Genomic DNA, 14,863 nt, shown 5'->3' with positions numbered 1-14,863 from the left:
CACAGTGGGCACTTAATAAATAGTTCCTATTTTTAGTGTAAATTAACATAAATACATGGCCACCTACCACAAGTTTAAGAAAAAAACAGTACAATACAGTTGAAGCCATCTGTACACTTCTTATGCTGCAACCCTTTCCCAAAGAGATACCCACTATCCTGAATTTGGTGTTTATTACTCCTGAGCATTTCTTTCTATTTCTATTTATGTATATATCCTTAAGCAATCCATAGTATTTTTTTGCAAACTTTAACATACTATTGGTATCACTGCATGTATTCCTCAACTTTTTCTACTCAATCCTATTTATATGCTTCACCCACATTTGTTACATATTCTCCCAGAACTCTTTTATATAGACACAAGTAATTGTGTGCATATATTTACATATATGATATGTTACCATTAAATAAATAGCAGGGCTACTAAGAGAAATATATGTCAGAGGGAGGGCCCACTGTAGGAAGCATGGTTTAGTTTTACAATCTGTTTGTAATGACTATAAACTTCCCAAATATTCTGGAAAAAGCAAATTATTTAATGGAAAATTCCAAAATATGTGACAATGATTTCTATTCAGTATACTTTGCTACAATAATTCCATGTGCTTAGAAAAACATCATCAGGCTCTTTAAAAAGAGCAAATCAAAACAAAACAAAACCCCAAACCAAAACAAAAGAACCCCAGCAGATCACAGTTCTTCCTTGTGAAGCCCTTCACTCTTCCTTTAGAGCATACAGCACATCATCCTGGCTGACATTGAGCCGCACACGAAGGAGCAGGTCGTTCCTGCTGGGCTCCACGAGCAGGAGGCGGCAGGAGCCCAGCTGACAGCACACTGCCATGGTCTCTGTCATGGTGGGGTACGGGAGCCCCTCCATCCTGCAGAGTGCCACATGTTGACTGTACACCTAGAAACAAACAGCAAACATGAGGTCAGCCGCTAGGAAGATTAAGAGCAAAGGTAGGTAGTCCTGGGTCTGTGTTTGATATAATTTCTTTCTTTTTTGGTCCAGGATACTCAATAGCCCGGAAGGCATCAATGGGAACCCCACTCGGGCACAAATGCAGGGGCAGAATGCAGTAGTGATCTCAGAATCAGAGAACAGCAGGTCTCAATCCTGGTTCTACCAATTACCTAAATACGTAACCATGGGCAAGTTGTCTCGCTCTTTGAGCTTCTGTTTTATGTATTAAATGTACTACAATATCCCTAATGAGTTCATGGCTATAAAATATCTGGTAATTGTCACTGTTACACAACTAGCCCTAGTCTCCAGGGGCTGAGTTCTACAACTGAGATTGTCATAATTCAAGTCAAATTTTGCTACAAGGGCATTTTCCTTAGCAGATACAGTGTGCAGGTGCCAAGGCATGACCCTTAGAAAAGCACAAAGGCTGAGAGAGAATACTGAATACAGGCAGGAGGGCAGCTGGGAACACAGACTCCTAAAGCCCCTGGGAAGGTCAGGCAAGTCTGTAGCACTTCCCTGTCACTCTAGATTCCAATTCTAAGTCTATCTCCCCCCTCCCTGTACTAGCCTGAGAGCTTGTCAGGAGCAGGGATATTGACCAATTCAGCTCCCGGCTCCTGGCACGCATCACAGTTCATGGCACACTGCAGATGTTCAGGAAATGTTTACAAACTAAAATGAAAGTCACTCTCTGCAGAAGAGCTGTCTCAGGCTCTAGAAGAAACATGACCAGCCACTAAGTATTTGAAAAAGAATTTAAAGAAGTAAAGAAAAACTGTAGGAAGTAAAAAAGTAGACAGATGGAAAATGTTTTCCTGATCTATTTGTACATCTAAAACATACACAGACACAAACAAATATACTCCCAGGTACACAATTAATCTTCTAAGGCAACCTGTTATATACGGATACTAGTTTTAAATAAACCACTAAGGCACAAGCCCTAATGATTCCTTTTACTTGATATAACTGAAACTATGCTCAAAGAGTGTTCAAACTGATCTTTGTGATTTTTTTTAAACATAGCTCATTCTGAAAGCCTTGGCCCCACTACACCATAAGCTATATTAGGGCAGTAACTTCTATCTTGTTCATCTTGGAATCTCCCACTCCTAGAACAGGATCTGGCACATAGTAAACCTTCAATCTAATAGGCAGAAACTAGTTGCTAAAGGTATCTTCTCATGCAAGTCAATAAAATATCACATAAAAATAGGTGCTGCTCTGATATTCTTTAGCGTAATCAGTTTGGCACAAAATAGAGATAAACTGTTACAAAGTGATCGAAATTCCCACATATTTCATTTTATTTTATTATTATTTTTTGTTTTTTGAGGAAGAGTAGCCCTGAGCTAACATCTGCCACCATCCTCCTCTTTTTGCTGAGGAAGACTGGCCCTGAGCACACATCTGTGCCCATCTTCCTCTACTTTATATGTGGGATGCCTGCCACAACATGGCTTGCCAAGTGGTGCTGTGTCCGCACCGGGGATCCCAACCAGCAAACCCTGGGCCACCAAAGCAGAATGTGCCCACTTAACCGCTGCACCACCGGGCCAGCCCCTCCCACATATCTTAGAGGCACAAGACCAAAATCTAGAAGGATTTGAAAAAAGAAGATCAACCACCTGTTGAAATGTTGCTTCCTCCAGTCCTGATCGACGGAACTCTGCAAGGATGGCTCTTAGGAAGCTCTGTTCCAGAACGGAGGAATTTCTTAAAGAAAATGAGAAGATATGAAATTTCATAAGTGGCTGTACCACCAGCCTAGAGGAAAGCTAAAAAAAAGCTTTTCTGCATCTTTAGAGAAGAGAGAGGCAAAAACTGAGAAATACTTCCTCCCATATTATTCAGCAAGCAGCCCCTACCCTCCCCAGTCTCAAAATGATATGGAAAAAAGAAGTGAGGGAACACAACAACTATATCTGGAAGTCCCAGCACCCCCATTTCAATGAGCCGAGTATATCATTACATGTGAGAAAAGTGGCTGCTTCCATCTTCTTGTTGCCACAGCATTTTATTTCACTAAACACCCATAGTGTAGCTCAGGACATGGTAATTACTCTCCTGTTATTCTAGGTTCACATTTCTGTCTTCCTGACTAGACTATGCCCCTTAAGAAAAAGGACGGTGTGTTCAGCAAATGCAGGTTGAATGCGTAGAAGGTTGGAAAGGGAAACACGCTCCCATGGCCTTCCCAGACTGTGGCCCTCTCCAGTTGTCTTCCGAGGAAGGTTCAGGGTCAGGAAGCAGAAGCAGAAGCATCTTACTTGATGGCGGTGATGTATGACGATGAAAACATCTCATCTACTGCTTCCAGCAGGTGGGCTACAGTCACCAGGCCAGGAGAGCCGGGCTTCTGGCAGGAGAACTCACAGATGTCTGTGGCACGCCTACAAATGTCCAGGCAGCGTCGTGCATCTCCAGAGAGGGCTGCTACCTACAAGAGGGCACATTTTATTCCTTGAGGTCCCCTTGCCACTTAGCCCAGGAGAAAAACAGATTTTATCTTCAGCTAAAAAGGAAAGGTGGTACTAGGAATGGACCTACGCCTAAAGTTAAGTCCATAGGCCTGGCTGGGAAGCAGGAAGTCCAGATATAAATTATTCTCCTGTGCCTGGGACTCTTCCCCGAGCCCAAACCTTTGTCTTGGTTTTACAGGTAACTCCACAATGGAAAAGGCACAAATTCTCAGAATTACTTAATATTAGGGAAATGAAATCTAAAAGAAGAGACCCTTGGCCCGAGATCATTGTTGAACCGTCTGGAAACACAAGGGTCTAGTTCCTTGCATGAAGACAGAAATGTGCCCCCAGAAGCAGCCAGCCTAAGCCAAGAGGCTGAGGTGGAGCCTACTTTGGAGATAAAGCCACAGCCCGAGCCTCCCTCACAGCACATGGTGAATTTGGGAGACCACCTGATCATTGGCTAAACAAACCAGAATCAAGAGGGAAGGAAGCCACAAAGCTGGAGGACCCAGAGGAATCTGTGGTTAGATGAATCCTACTCTCTCGAAAGCTGACTTAAAAGGCCACTCGCATCCCAATTTCACTGAGGGAATTCTTACAGTCACTGTGGCCTATAAAGACCTCTGTTTATATATCCTCAGTAGCTGCCAGCAATCCCCACCATTTGCCTGACAACCATCACAAGTGACAACATCCCAAAACGATTACTTCCTTCCAAAGTGCATCTACATTAAATCTTAAAAGCAAATGGTATAGGCATGTATATACACAACACACCAAGACAGTAAAAGTAGTCATTTCTGGGAAGTAGGATTATAGGAGTTTTGAAATGTTTTATGCCCATTTCTGTTTTCAGAATTCAAATTTAAGACACTCAAAACAGAAATCACTTCTCCAGTAACCCAAGACAGAAACATGAGTATCAGCTTATATTCTTTCCTTCCTCTAATCTCGCACATCGAATGGGGAAGGTCGTCCTGTGGCTGTTTCCGCCCTATGCCTTCTTTCCTCTGATCACCATTACCACTGCCTTGTGAAGCAGTACGCGAAGTGGGTAACTACACAGGCCTAAGAACACAGTGAGCAGGGGGCCCTGGGAAGCGAGAAAACAGCCAGAGTTCTCGCCCCGAGGGTATCGTGAACCCTGGGGACCATAAGCACCTTTCTGACTGCAGCTGCGGTGAGGAATAAGCTGGGACCCAGCCACCATGGAATCTGGGAGAAAACTTTGCATAAACTGAGACCCGACCTCCACAACAGCCTCAGGAAGAGGGTAAATGAGAGACCCATCCTGCAGCAGGGATGACAAGAAAAATGGCCTGTTTTGTCCTGGGTGCTAGGTGATGCAGCGTGAAAAAACTCACAGTCTTTGCAACAATAGGCCTTCACGTGGATTTGTAGCCCAAATTTCTGTTGTGTCTACTAAAAACTTCAAGTGGAGAATTTTGTTTTAAAATGGTCCCAGTCGGTAGTGCCCCATGGTAACTGACAAAAGCAAAAAAAAAACTCCAAATGAACTCAATTTTAATCCAGGCCTCGGTTAATTCACAGATAAAGCTCTAAGGAACATGAGCATACAGTAAAACAAAAAAAAAAACCTGAAAAAACAAAATCGAGACACAAAAACTAGGAAACAATGAATGCACAGGACCCAGCAATCAATGGTATTAGACCCACAAAAACTTCAGATATTGTAATTATAAGACTCAAAATATAAAATAGGTACATTTCTTTATATGCAAAGAAACAACAGAGATGTTTGAAATTACAGTCGAGTTTTGGGTAATAACAGCATCCAAATTTGATGCCTTCAGAAACATTATTAAAAGACAAGAACCCTAGGGGCTGGCCCAGAGGTGTGGCAGTGAAGTTCGTGCACTCTCCCTTGGTGGCCCAGGTTCGAGGGTTCAGATCTCTGGCATGGACCTACATTGCTCATCAAGCCATGCTGTGGTGGCATCCCACATGCAAAAAAGAGGAAGATGGGCACAGATGTCAGCTCAGGGCCAGTCTTCCTCAGCGAAAAGAGGAGGACTGGCACCAGTTAGCTCAGGGCCAATCTTCCTCAAGCAAAGAAGATAAGAACTCTTAAAGGAAGGGAAGCCAGAGGAGAGGAGTAAACAATCTAATTCTACAAGTTGGAAAGAGGTGGCAGAGTAGTGGTTGACTTAGCAGACTGGAGAAAGCCAATTCCTAAGCCAGTAATGAGGAATCCAAGAACAAATCTAAGTTACATTAAAAATCTTCAAATTGCTCAGGAGTTAGTGGAACTGGAACCGGAACTGGAAGTAAAGGGGGGTGTTTGGCTAGAATAAGAGGGACTGGTTGAAAGTTAAGAAACTGATCCCCTAGATCAGGAGTCAGCAAACTACGGGCCACACATTTTTTTGTAAATAAAGTTTTATTGGAACACAGCTATGCACATTCATTCACAGTCACGCATGGCTGCTTTGTGGACGGAAGGGCAGAGCTGAATAGTGGTGACAGACCGTTATGGCCCACAAGGTCTAAAACATTTACTACCTGGCCCTTCACAGAGAAGTTTGCTGACCCTTGCCCTAGATCTTCCCCCATTTCATGCTGTTGGGTAAACATTAGAGGCACTGAGGGACCATTTAAGGCTCTGTGAGAAAATTTTGTGTCTTGGTAATTTGTACTGTTTCATAAAACCCTTTGCCCTGGAGATTATCCTTCTCCTACCGTGGCAGGAAACCTGAGATTTATTCCCATTTTTCAGAGAAGAAAACTGAGGCTCAGGAAGTTTTTAAGTAACTTTCCTATAACCTTCCCCATACCTCTTAAGCATTAGAGCCAGAATTCAAATCAAGTTTGTCTACCTGACTGTTCTGCCCTTTTCATTATACAAAGCTGCTGGCTCCCTGAATCAATTAATCTTCATTTGTATCTAAATCCACCATAGTCATGGCCTTCTAATTAATCATACAATAAGAAGGTTAAGGAATTTTATTTGTACTTTTTGTATTTGTTTTAACAGGACTTCCCGAATTTCTCTTCATCCCCAGAGCACCCAGCACAGAGCGTCACACCGACAGGTGCTGCTCAGCAAAGACTCGCCGACTGCTGTGCAGGTGTGGCGAGGAGCTCCCGAGGGTGACTTACCTTCCTGGCTACGAACTGGATGGCATCATCCTCAAAGGCCCTTAAATGTTTGAGTCGAGACACTAGGATCTGCTGCAGTTGGCTGTGAGTGTAGGGCTGGAAGGACATCCTGGTGAGACCCTGGGAAGCCAAGATGACAGAGGAACAAGTTCATGGACTGTCCACTCTGACAGTCCTGGTGGAAAGCCACCGCGAGTCCCCAGACCCAATTTCTAAGACCCATATAACAATTTACACATTTCACCCTAGGTAGTCGACTACCACTGCTTTCAGCTCCTTCTGTTACTGACAATGGTATCCTGCAGGGCAGCAGTTCTCAACTATTATTCATTCCATTTAAAAGAACCTTTTATTCCACCAGAGTCACTGGAAGCAGACAGAAGCAGAGGAGCTCTAATTAGGGTGGCTGGGAGGATCTTCAGCTCTACGCCACGCGCAGGCTCAGCTCCTCGCTTTACTCCTCGTTTATTTGTACTTGATGTTGTGCTTCCAGCTGAACCACAAGGTCCACAAGGGCAGAGACCACGTCTGCCTTGTTCACTGCGATACTCCATGCACGTCACACTGCCTGGCAAGGGTAAGTACTTAAGTATTTTAAAAATAAATAAACCGCCAGGGCTCTGTGCCGTTTAAGAGCGCACAGGTAGCAGAACACCAAGAAGATATGTTTCCAGAAAATCATGCAATGGTGACAGTTAATTCCAACTTAGATATTATAAGAATTTCAGGGGCTGGCCCAGTGGCTCAGCAGTTAAGTGGGCACATTCTGCTTCGGCAGTCCGGGCTTTGCCAGTTCGGATGCCATGCTGCGGTAGGTGTCCCACATATAAAGTGGAGGAAGATGGGCACGGATGTTAGCTGATGGGCATGGATGTTAGCTGTGGGCCAGTCTTCCTCAGCAAAAAGAGGAGGATTGACAGTAGATGTTAGCTCAGGGCTAATCTTCCTCAAAAAAAAAAAAATTTCAGAAATCATGTTTCTTACTTTCCCATTTATTTTAGTTTCCTATATATTCATTTTTGCAGAACTCCTTGGCCCAGCTTAAGAATTTGTAAGAACAGCTTGCAAACAGCCTGAGGACCTACCAGTCGGCTTAACACCCGGTTCATCATGATGCGTTCTGGCAGGTCCATAGTGTTGGCAATGGTTAGGACCACAAGCCGGGCCTCCTTGTGAGTGGGCCAGTCAAAGAGATTGTACATTACATCTTGTTTCTGAGTCCATAGAAAGTCGAGCTGCCAGGGAAATGGAGACAGATGCAGAGTCCACCACAGAGACCAAGCCAGAGCCCCAGAGTGAAGACCTGTTACTATTGCTTTAGCTGCCTGCGCATCTCAGGTCTCACCACCAACGCAGCAAGGAAGTCAATGGACACAGGCATCTCTCCACCAGAGAACCGGCCCAGATGAATGAAGAAGGCAGCCAGGACTTCCCTCCTGCCCAGTATTTGCTCCCAGAATACTGCAGTCAAGACCTACCCATTTCCTCTTCAGTCCTCCCGGGGGCACCTCCCTACCTCATCCACAAGCAGCACGGTGGTTTCCTGAGAGGACCCTTGGGTGCGGAATCGCTTTGCTAGCAGTTCTGCCGCATGGATAGCTGTTGCCTTTTGGCCTGTCAGCTTCTGCATTGGGAGGGAAAAAAGGTATGGTAACCTGTAAGGATTTTACTCCCCTGGGCTTAAAGTGAAACCTGCAAACAGAGGAAGCCACTTGGTGTGAAGACGTCAGTATCCTCTACCCTGCCTTCCACTCTAGTCTTCACTCTACCCCGCAAGGAGAGGAGAAGGCACCAAAAGAGAAGATAAAAAAAAGTCTGTGTCTGAAATGCAAATGAGCCACAGCCTAGCCCCAGAGACCCCTCCCAAACCATGGCTACATGACTCAATTTATAACCGGACACTACTCATTCCAAGATAACAGCTACCGACTGGAAGGGCAAGGTTCCCACTCTGGCCTCCCTCTAACCCTCTTTCCACAGCTTGCCACACTGCCTCCTGTGTGCGAATGGTTTTCACCATGTTGGTAAGTCCTGGCCTCCAAGAACGCATTTCCAGCTTCTAGACTTGAAGGTCCTTGAGGGTAGGAATTTTGCCTTCCTGGCCCTTGCTACCTCTGCAGAAAGGGCAATGCCTGGCGTGTTGTAAACATGTAATATGCACAAAATTAAATAAACGTTTCCCTTTCACGTGCCACCAAGAAACTGTATTTTCCAAAAAGCCCAAACAGCTTTGCTTACCTGCAAGATTTGCACGTAAACTTGGTGGGGCTCTGTCAGCTTCATGCCATTGACCTCAACGTATTGAAAGGGAGGAACATCATTTGCTTGGGCGGCCTGCTGCAGGCCACGTATCACCTCACGCACAGTGGCAGTCTTTCCTGTCCCAGGGACCCCGGAGATGTACATGCACCTAGGCAAGAAGGGAAGACTTGTGGGCTAGGTCTGTGCCAGCTGCCTCACACTATCACCAGGCAGGAGTGTGGGAATGTGTGCTGAAGGAAGGACTGAGACCCCTGCCATGTGAGGTGGGGGCAGTGAGGGCCACCCTGGAAGCTGGTTAGAGCAGGACCTGTTTACATAGAATCATGCATTCCACAAGCAATGCTCTGTGCAAACTGCCCACCCAAAGAAGGCCAGTTTCATTTTCTCTGAACGACAGAATTTGTTCCCATAGAATTACTTTGACAACAAAAGCTACTTCAGAAGCTTCAGGCTTCCAGAATGATTTTACCTGTCCTCCTGACACTGGAGACAGACCCCTCGGTTGAATTACAGCACCTGAGGCGGTGTACCAGCAGGGGCCTTCTGCCCTGACCAGGCTGCCTGCCTCAGCATGACTCACCCTCCAGTCTGGTCAAGGAGTTTGCTTTCCACAAAGTTGTAGATGTCTTGGAATTCCTGTTCCCGACAGGGGAGAGACTCAGGCACCGCAGAAACATGCAGCCTACAGTTGGTGGTAAATGAGGGAAAAGGAGGACTTTAGGAGCATTTCACCATCTACTCAGTAATAAATGGAAAAGACTTATCTATAGTTACTATACGGAACCTCAAGCACAAAAGCAAGGCAATGCCTTCATTCTCAAATCTCTTCATTTGCCCGCATAATCCCTTTCTCTACCCAAATCACCCAACTCAGTAGTTCTAACCAAGGGCACATATCCCCTGGGGAGATGTCCCCAAATCTCATGGGTGGACCTCATCTCACAAGAGACTCTGACTCAGTTGTTCAGACAGGATCTAGGCTTTATGCATTTTGAAAGGTCCCCACGTAGTTCTAAAGGGTACCAGAACTGAGAAGTAGTGTCCTGATAATCACTTCCCATCCCTGAGACGATGGTGGCAGTAGTCTGGAAACTTACTCCTTCTAGAACCTGTCCACGTAGCTCACCTAGACACTGCTTGAGAGGTTACTTCTTTCTAAACGCACATGTTCATTTTACTCTCTACCTTTATTATGTACATGAATGACTGCAAGTTACTCCCATTTCATGTGAATGAAAGCAGAGGCCCCATTTCTGCCTGTCTCAAAGGGGCCCCAAGCAGCGTCACCTTAGCCGGGCCTCCTCCAGCACGCTGGCTGGCTCCTGGGCAGCCAGGTTTCGGCTGCGGATCCGTGGAGTGGCATGACGTGGTGTTCTAGGCTTGGGCTGTATTCAAAAAAGAGAACATATTTCAGAAGGAAAAAACAAAGCAAAACCCCATTCAGAACACATCAGCAAATCTGATTCATGATGATCTGATAAAAAGAGGTGAGGAGGGGCCAGCCCGGTGGTGCAGCAGTTAAGTTCGCATGCTCTGCTTCTTAGCAGCCCGGGGTTCGCTGGTTCGGATCCCGGCTGCGGACATGGCACTGCTTGGCAAAAGCCATGCTGTGGTAGGCGTCCCACATATAAAGTAGAAGAAGATGGGCATGGATGTTAGCTCAGGGCCAGTCTTCCTCAGCAAAAAGAGGAGGATTGGCAGTAGTTAGCTCAGGGCTAATCTTCCTCAAAAAAAGAGGTGGGGAATTCCTCTTAGTTCCTTCCTGTATAAAGTACCAAGATTCTCCCTTTCTCTCCTCACATCACACATACACTTTGTTCATAGTCCAAACAAGACTTCTTATTTCTAATTTATATATAGTACTAGGATTTTAAAATAATGTCAATCTGAGCAAAGAATGAATATAAGTATGGATTAACTATTATTTAAATATAAAATATTATCTTGAAAGAAAGACAAGAAATTATGTAATTCTAACTACTCTGCCCAAATCCAGGGTAGACTAGGAGGAATTAACTGGGTTTGATTCACAGGATCCTCCTCTAGATTTCTTTGAAAATACGGTCAAACTGTAGCTCAGAACTTCTGCAATCCACAATACAGTAGTCATGCACCACACAACAACATTTCAAGTCAAAGACGGACTGCACATACGATGGTGGTCCCATAAGATCAGCACCATACAGCCTCGCTGTGTAGTAGGCTGTACCATCCAGGTTTGTGTAAGTATACTCTATGATGTTCGCACAATGATGAAATTGATGCCAGCCCTGATATCAGTTCCCACACATTAAACCCAGCATATGTGGAGTTAAAACCAAAGCACTCTTTCTCTGCTTTCTCCCTGGCTCTCTGGCTCCAGAATCCACTCTCCACCATGGAGACAGACACAGCCAAGGACAGCCACCTGGATTCCTTATCATCCCCTCTTCCTCCCTACAAGCCCTGTCCCAAGGCTGAACGCAGGCTGGTGGGAAAGCTCGACCAGCAAGACCACTGACTCCCTCCACCTCTCTACATGCAGCCACATTCCTCACAAACCTTTAAAACGCCTTGCCTTCCCTCTTTCTGGGAGACGAGATGAAATGAGAAAAATTTGAGGGCTCATTCTCATCTGCCGGCTGATATCACCCAAAATAAAAACCCTTTCCTTGCCATAAGCCTGACGTTCCAGTTTTTATTTGGCCCCTCTTGTGTGGTCAGTAAAGAACCTATGTTTGTAGGCAGTAACAATCTGGCAAGCCAGCCAGGAGGCTCTTGCCCGTGGCTCCGTGGCCCCCGGGCTGACCGGGATTTCCTAGGAAGCAGTCTAGCAGCTGCCTAGGTGATTTGCCCTAGGGACTGTCCACAGTACTTTCTGTCTGGCCTGGCACGGCTGACCCTGGGCACATTTTCCTATGGCAAGGAAACAAGTCCTAGATTTGTTTGTTTGTTTTTCCTTCCGGTGAGTCAACGGACTCGGAATCGATGGACTGTGAAATAGGATAAGTCACCTCAGGGACACTCGTGAATTTCCTTCCTCTCCTCTGGGGTCCCTTCCATTCTTGAAGGGGCCATCTGGAGTCCTTTCTGTTCATGGAGGGGTCATCTGGGTGGGCATTCGGAATGGGAACAGTTGTAGGGCTTTCTACCCTCAATCTGGGAACTGTTTCACTGGCACCTGGCTTTTCTGTGTCTGGATCTGTGTATCTGTCTCTGTATATTGGCATGGTAAACATGCTTTCTGTCCCCAAGTACAGCCCACTGGAGCTGATTCCAAGTACATGGTCTAATTATAGTCATAAACCAAAATCTAAAAGGGATGATTTTCTTTTGTAACACTGCATGGCCGCCATATTCTTTAAACTCCCGAGAGAAAATGGCCAAACAATGGATCCTTAAGTTGGAAAATTTTAGAGAGCTCTTGTCATAAACAGCTGTTTTATTGGTACCTATGAAAAGACCAAATTAAAAGGAAAATACAATGACTAGTCTTAAAAACTTAATCAAACTTGGGGTCCCAGCTTCTTCTTGTGGTTTTACAGATGCTCATGAAAACATTAAGTTAACAAAGAGAAATCAAAAAAGGAAGAGTCACAGGACTCATCCCCACAGGATGGAAATCTTTAACTAGTTATTAAAAAGGAAAATGGGATAACTAGAACAGACATAAATAAAGTTAAAACAAAGGTTTTATTAAAACAGTGCCTAAGGTTAGAGGGGCCTAAAGGAGCCCCCCCCCCCATGGTCCCCCAACGTTTAAGGACATCAGACAAACCTGTTCTATTCATGCCAGTTTGAAAAAATTTTAAAAGGTCATAAAGCAGAAATCACAGTGAAAAACCTGACCAGCAATTGTTTATTACAACAGTTACGCTGCTAAGGTTAGTAAAACTATAAAGATTAAAGTGTTTAAGCTAATATTACATGAAGAGGTTATGTCAACTTTGCCTGAATTTTTTGGGGGAATAAATGTTTATGTCTGGCTGAGAATGCTTTCCCTACATAATACTGTAGTACTGAAACTTGTTAATGGAATTCTATGTTATAATTAAAAGCATAAGAGTTGGTAAAATTAGGGGCCGGCTCCATGGCCAAGTGGTTAAGTTCGCGTGTTCTGCTGCGGCAGCCCAGGGTTCGGATCCTGGGCACGGACATGGCACTGCTTGTCAGGCCATGTTGAGGTGGCGTCTCACATCCCACAACTAGAAGGACGTGCACCTAAGATATACAACTGTGTACGGGGGGGTTTGGGAAGATAAAAGCAGGAAAAAAAAAAAGATTGGCAACAGTTGTTAGCCCAGGTGCCAATCTTTGGGGGAAAAGAAAAAAAAAAAAGGAAGATTGGAAACAGTTGTTAGACCAGGTGCCAATCTTTAAAAAAAAAGAGTTGGTAAAATTAAGATATAGTTTTGTAAAATTGGTATATTTAAATGGGCTTTATGTAAAATAATTACATCTCTTTTGCCCCACTGTATTATAGATTATGTTGTGGGGATAAACATTATGTCTCACTGGGGAACGTTTCCCCTGCCTGATATTGTAAGATCATATAAATCTGCCCTTCAGGCAATGTTAATTAAACATGCTAAAGGAGATCTCACTTTAGAATGGCCAAAATGGGGCAATTTCAGTTTACCCAAACTGATGTATGCAGTTGGAAAAAGCGTTACAATGGGAGGTTTGTTTTAATCTTTTCAGGCTTCTAAATCAAATCAGAAATACTTTACTGCCTCTTTAAGAAAAAATAATTGAGTAATTAAACATGCCAGCAGCCAAAGCCAAATCTGCTGCTTCTCTCTCTTCTCTTGCTGAGATTCGCCACTTCAACTCCCAAAAATTGCTGATCTAAAATTAAACAAGTGAAAATAAGTAAACTTTTGAGATAATTTGGAATTTTAATGGCCATTCTGGGGAACCTCTGTTTCAGATGAGTCCACCTTAAGGGTCACCCTTAAAAGAGAGGATTCAAAATCTCTCATAATTGAATCCAGTCTTTAATTAATATACAGGACCTTCTAAAAGACAAAGTTATTTAACATAATATAAAATAATCTTTGGTAAATAAAAGCCTGTTTAAGTTTGCTGGTTTGATTTAAAATAAGCATGTCCACAGGCTTATCAGCATTGGCTATGATGCAGACATACAGCCTGGGTTTACCGGTCAAATGAGCTCACGTCATCTCTGTTACAAAATTCGTCAGCAAGAGGAATAACTCAGAATATTAGCTGGTTTTGTTTATTGTCTCATGAGGTTTTTATAGACGATCTAAATCTAATTGTTGAGAACAGGTAAACTAAATAAATGTAAAAAGATAAGGTTTTGGAGAAACTTTTTAACAATAATTGTTTCATGGTCTGTGTACTTAAAAAACAGCTTCCAAAATCTTTTTGGAAAGAAACTCTATAGTTTTACTGAGTTAAGTTAAATGACATAACCTGTTGAATATCTGGGTAATTCTTGGATAGGATGGAACACTGAAACATTATTGCTAAACCTGTCTAAGTTTATCTACCTTTGGCTTCTTATTAGAGAGAAACTAAAGTATTTGGATCTATTAATATACACACCTTGTGTTTCATTACTATAAAGTAACATGTTTCTAAAAATTATAAAAGGTATTTGTCAAGCCACAGAATGCTAATGTAAAGAAAAGTTTATAATTGCTTACTTGGATTTTACTTAGAAATTAAGGTTTCTAAGGGTTAAAGATTCTAATTAATATATGTAATTAAAGCTACTGAAAATTAAGAAGAAAATCTTTGTATTCAAGGAAAGTAAAATGTATGTTTTCAGTTAGAAGTTATAAAAAATAAAAGTATTTTTACTTGTTGGGCTAAAGAAAAATAAATTTGTCCTAAAGTACTAGAAGGGAAGAAAGGAAACCTGGCACAAATTCTAAATATAAAAAAGTAAGTTACAAAGCTTTATGAAAGTAAAACTCTGAGGAGTTTTATGCCTGGTCAAGTTGGCTAAGATTAAAGTAAATCCAATTAAGTAAATAAGTTTTAAATGTCAGAAGTAAACTGGTACAAAATTAAAACTTGGTCTTCTCTCT

At 43.4% G+C, this 14,863-nt stretch overlaps 1 protein-coding gene across 1 annotated transcript in view; it reads right to left on the bottom strand.

The window, feature by feature from the left end:
- Positions 1–517: 517 nt before the first annotated feature.
- The window catches only part of ORC1 (origin recognition complex subunit 1), a 35,210-nt gene continuing 20,864 nt past the window's right edge, over positions 518–14,863 (bottom strand). Inside the window, exons 11-19 of the mRNA XM_046660663.1 lie at positions 10,113–10,210; positions 9,406–9,507; positions 8,802–8,973; positions 8,080–8,187; positions 7,649–7,798; positions 6,564–6,683; positions 3,246–3,415; positions 2,604–2,691; positions 518–912 (exon numbers count right to left, since the gene is read on the bottom strand). Of these exons, the coding sequence (XP_046516619.1) occupies positions 718–912; positions 2,604–2,691; positions 3,246–3,415; positions 6,564–6,683; positions 7,649–7,798; positions 8,080–8,187; positions 8,802–8,973; positions 9,406–9,507; positions 10,113–10,210 (1,203 nt within the window). The 3' untranslated portion in view covers positions 518–717. The remainder of the gene's footprint in view (positions 913–2,603; positions 2,692–3,245; positions 3,416–6,563; positions 6,684–7,648; positions 7,799–8,079; positions 8,188–8,801; positions 8,974–9,405; positions 9,508–10,112; positions 10,211–14,863) is intronic.

Source organism: Equus quagga, chromosome 5, assembly GCF_021613505.1.
Source record: "Equus quagga isolate Etosha38 chromosome 5, UCLA_HA_Equagga_1.0, whole genome shotgun sequence".
Taxonomy (NCBI): Eukaryota; Metazoa; Chordata; class Mammalia; order Perissodactyla; family Equidae; genus Equus; species Equus quagga.
The sequence above is the reverse complement of the archived record's forward strand: the minus strand, read 5'-3'. Positions and strand labels throughout refer to the sequence as shown.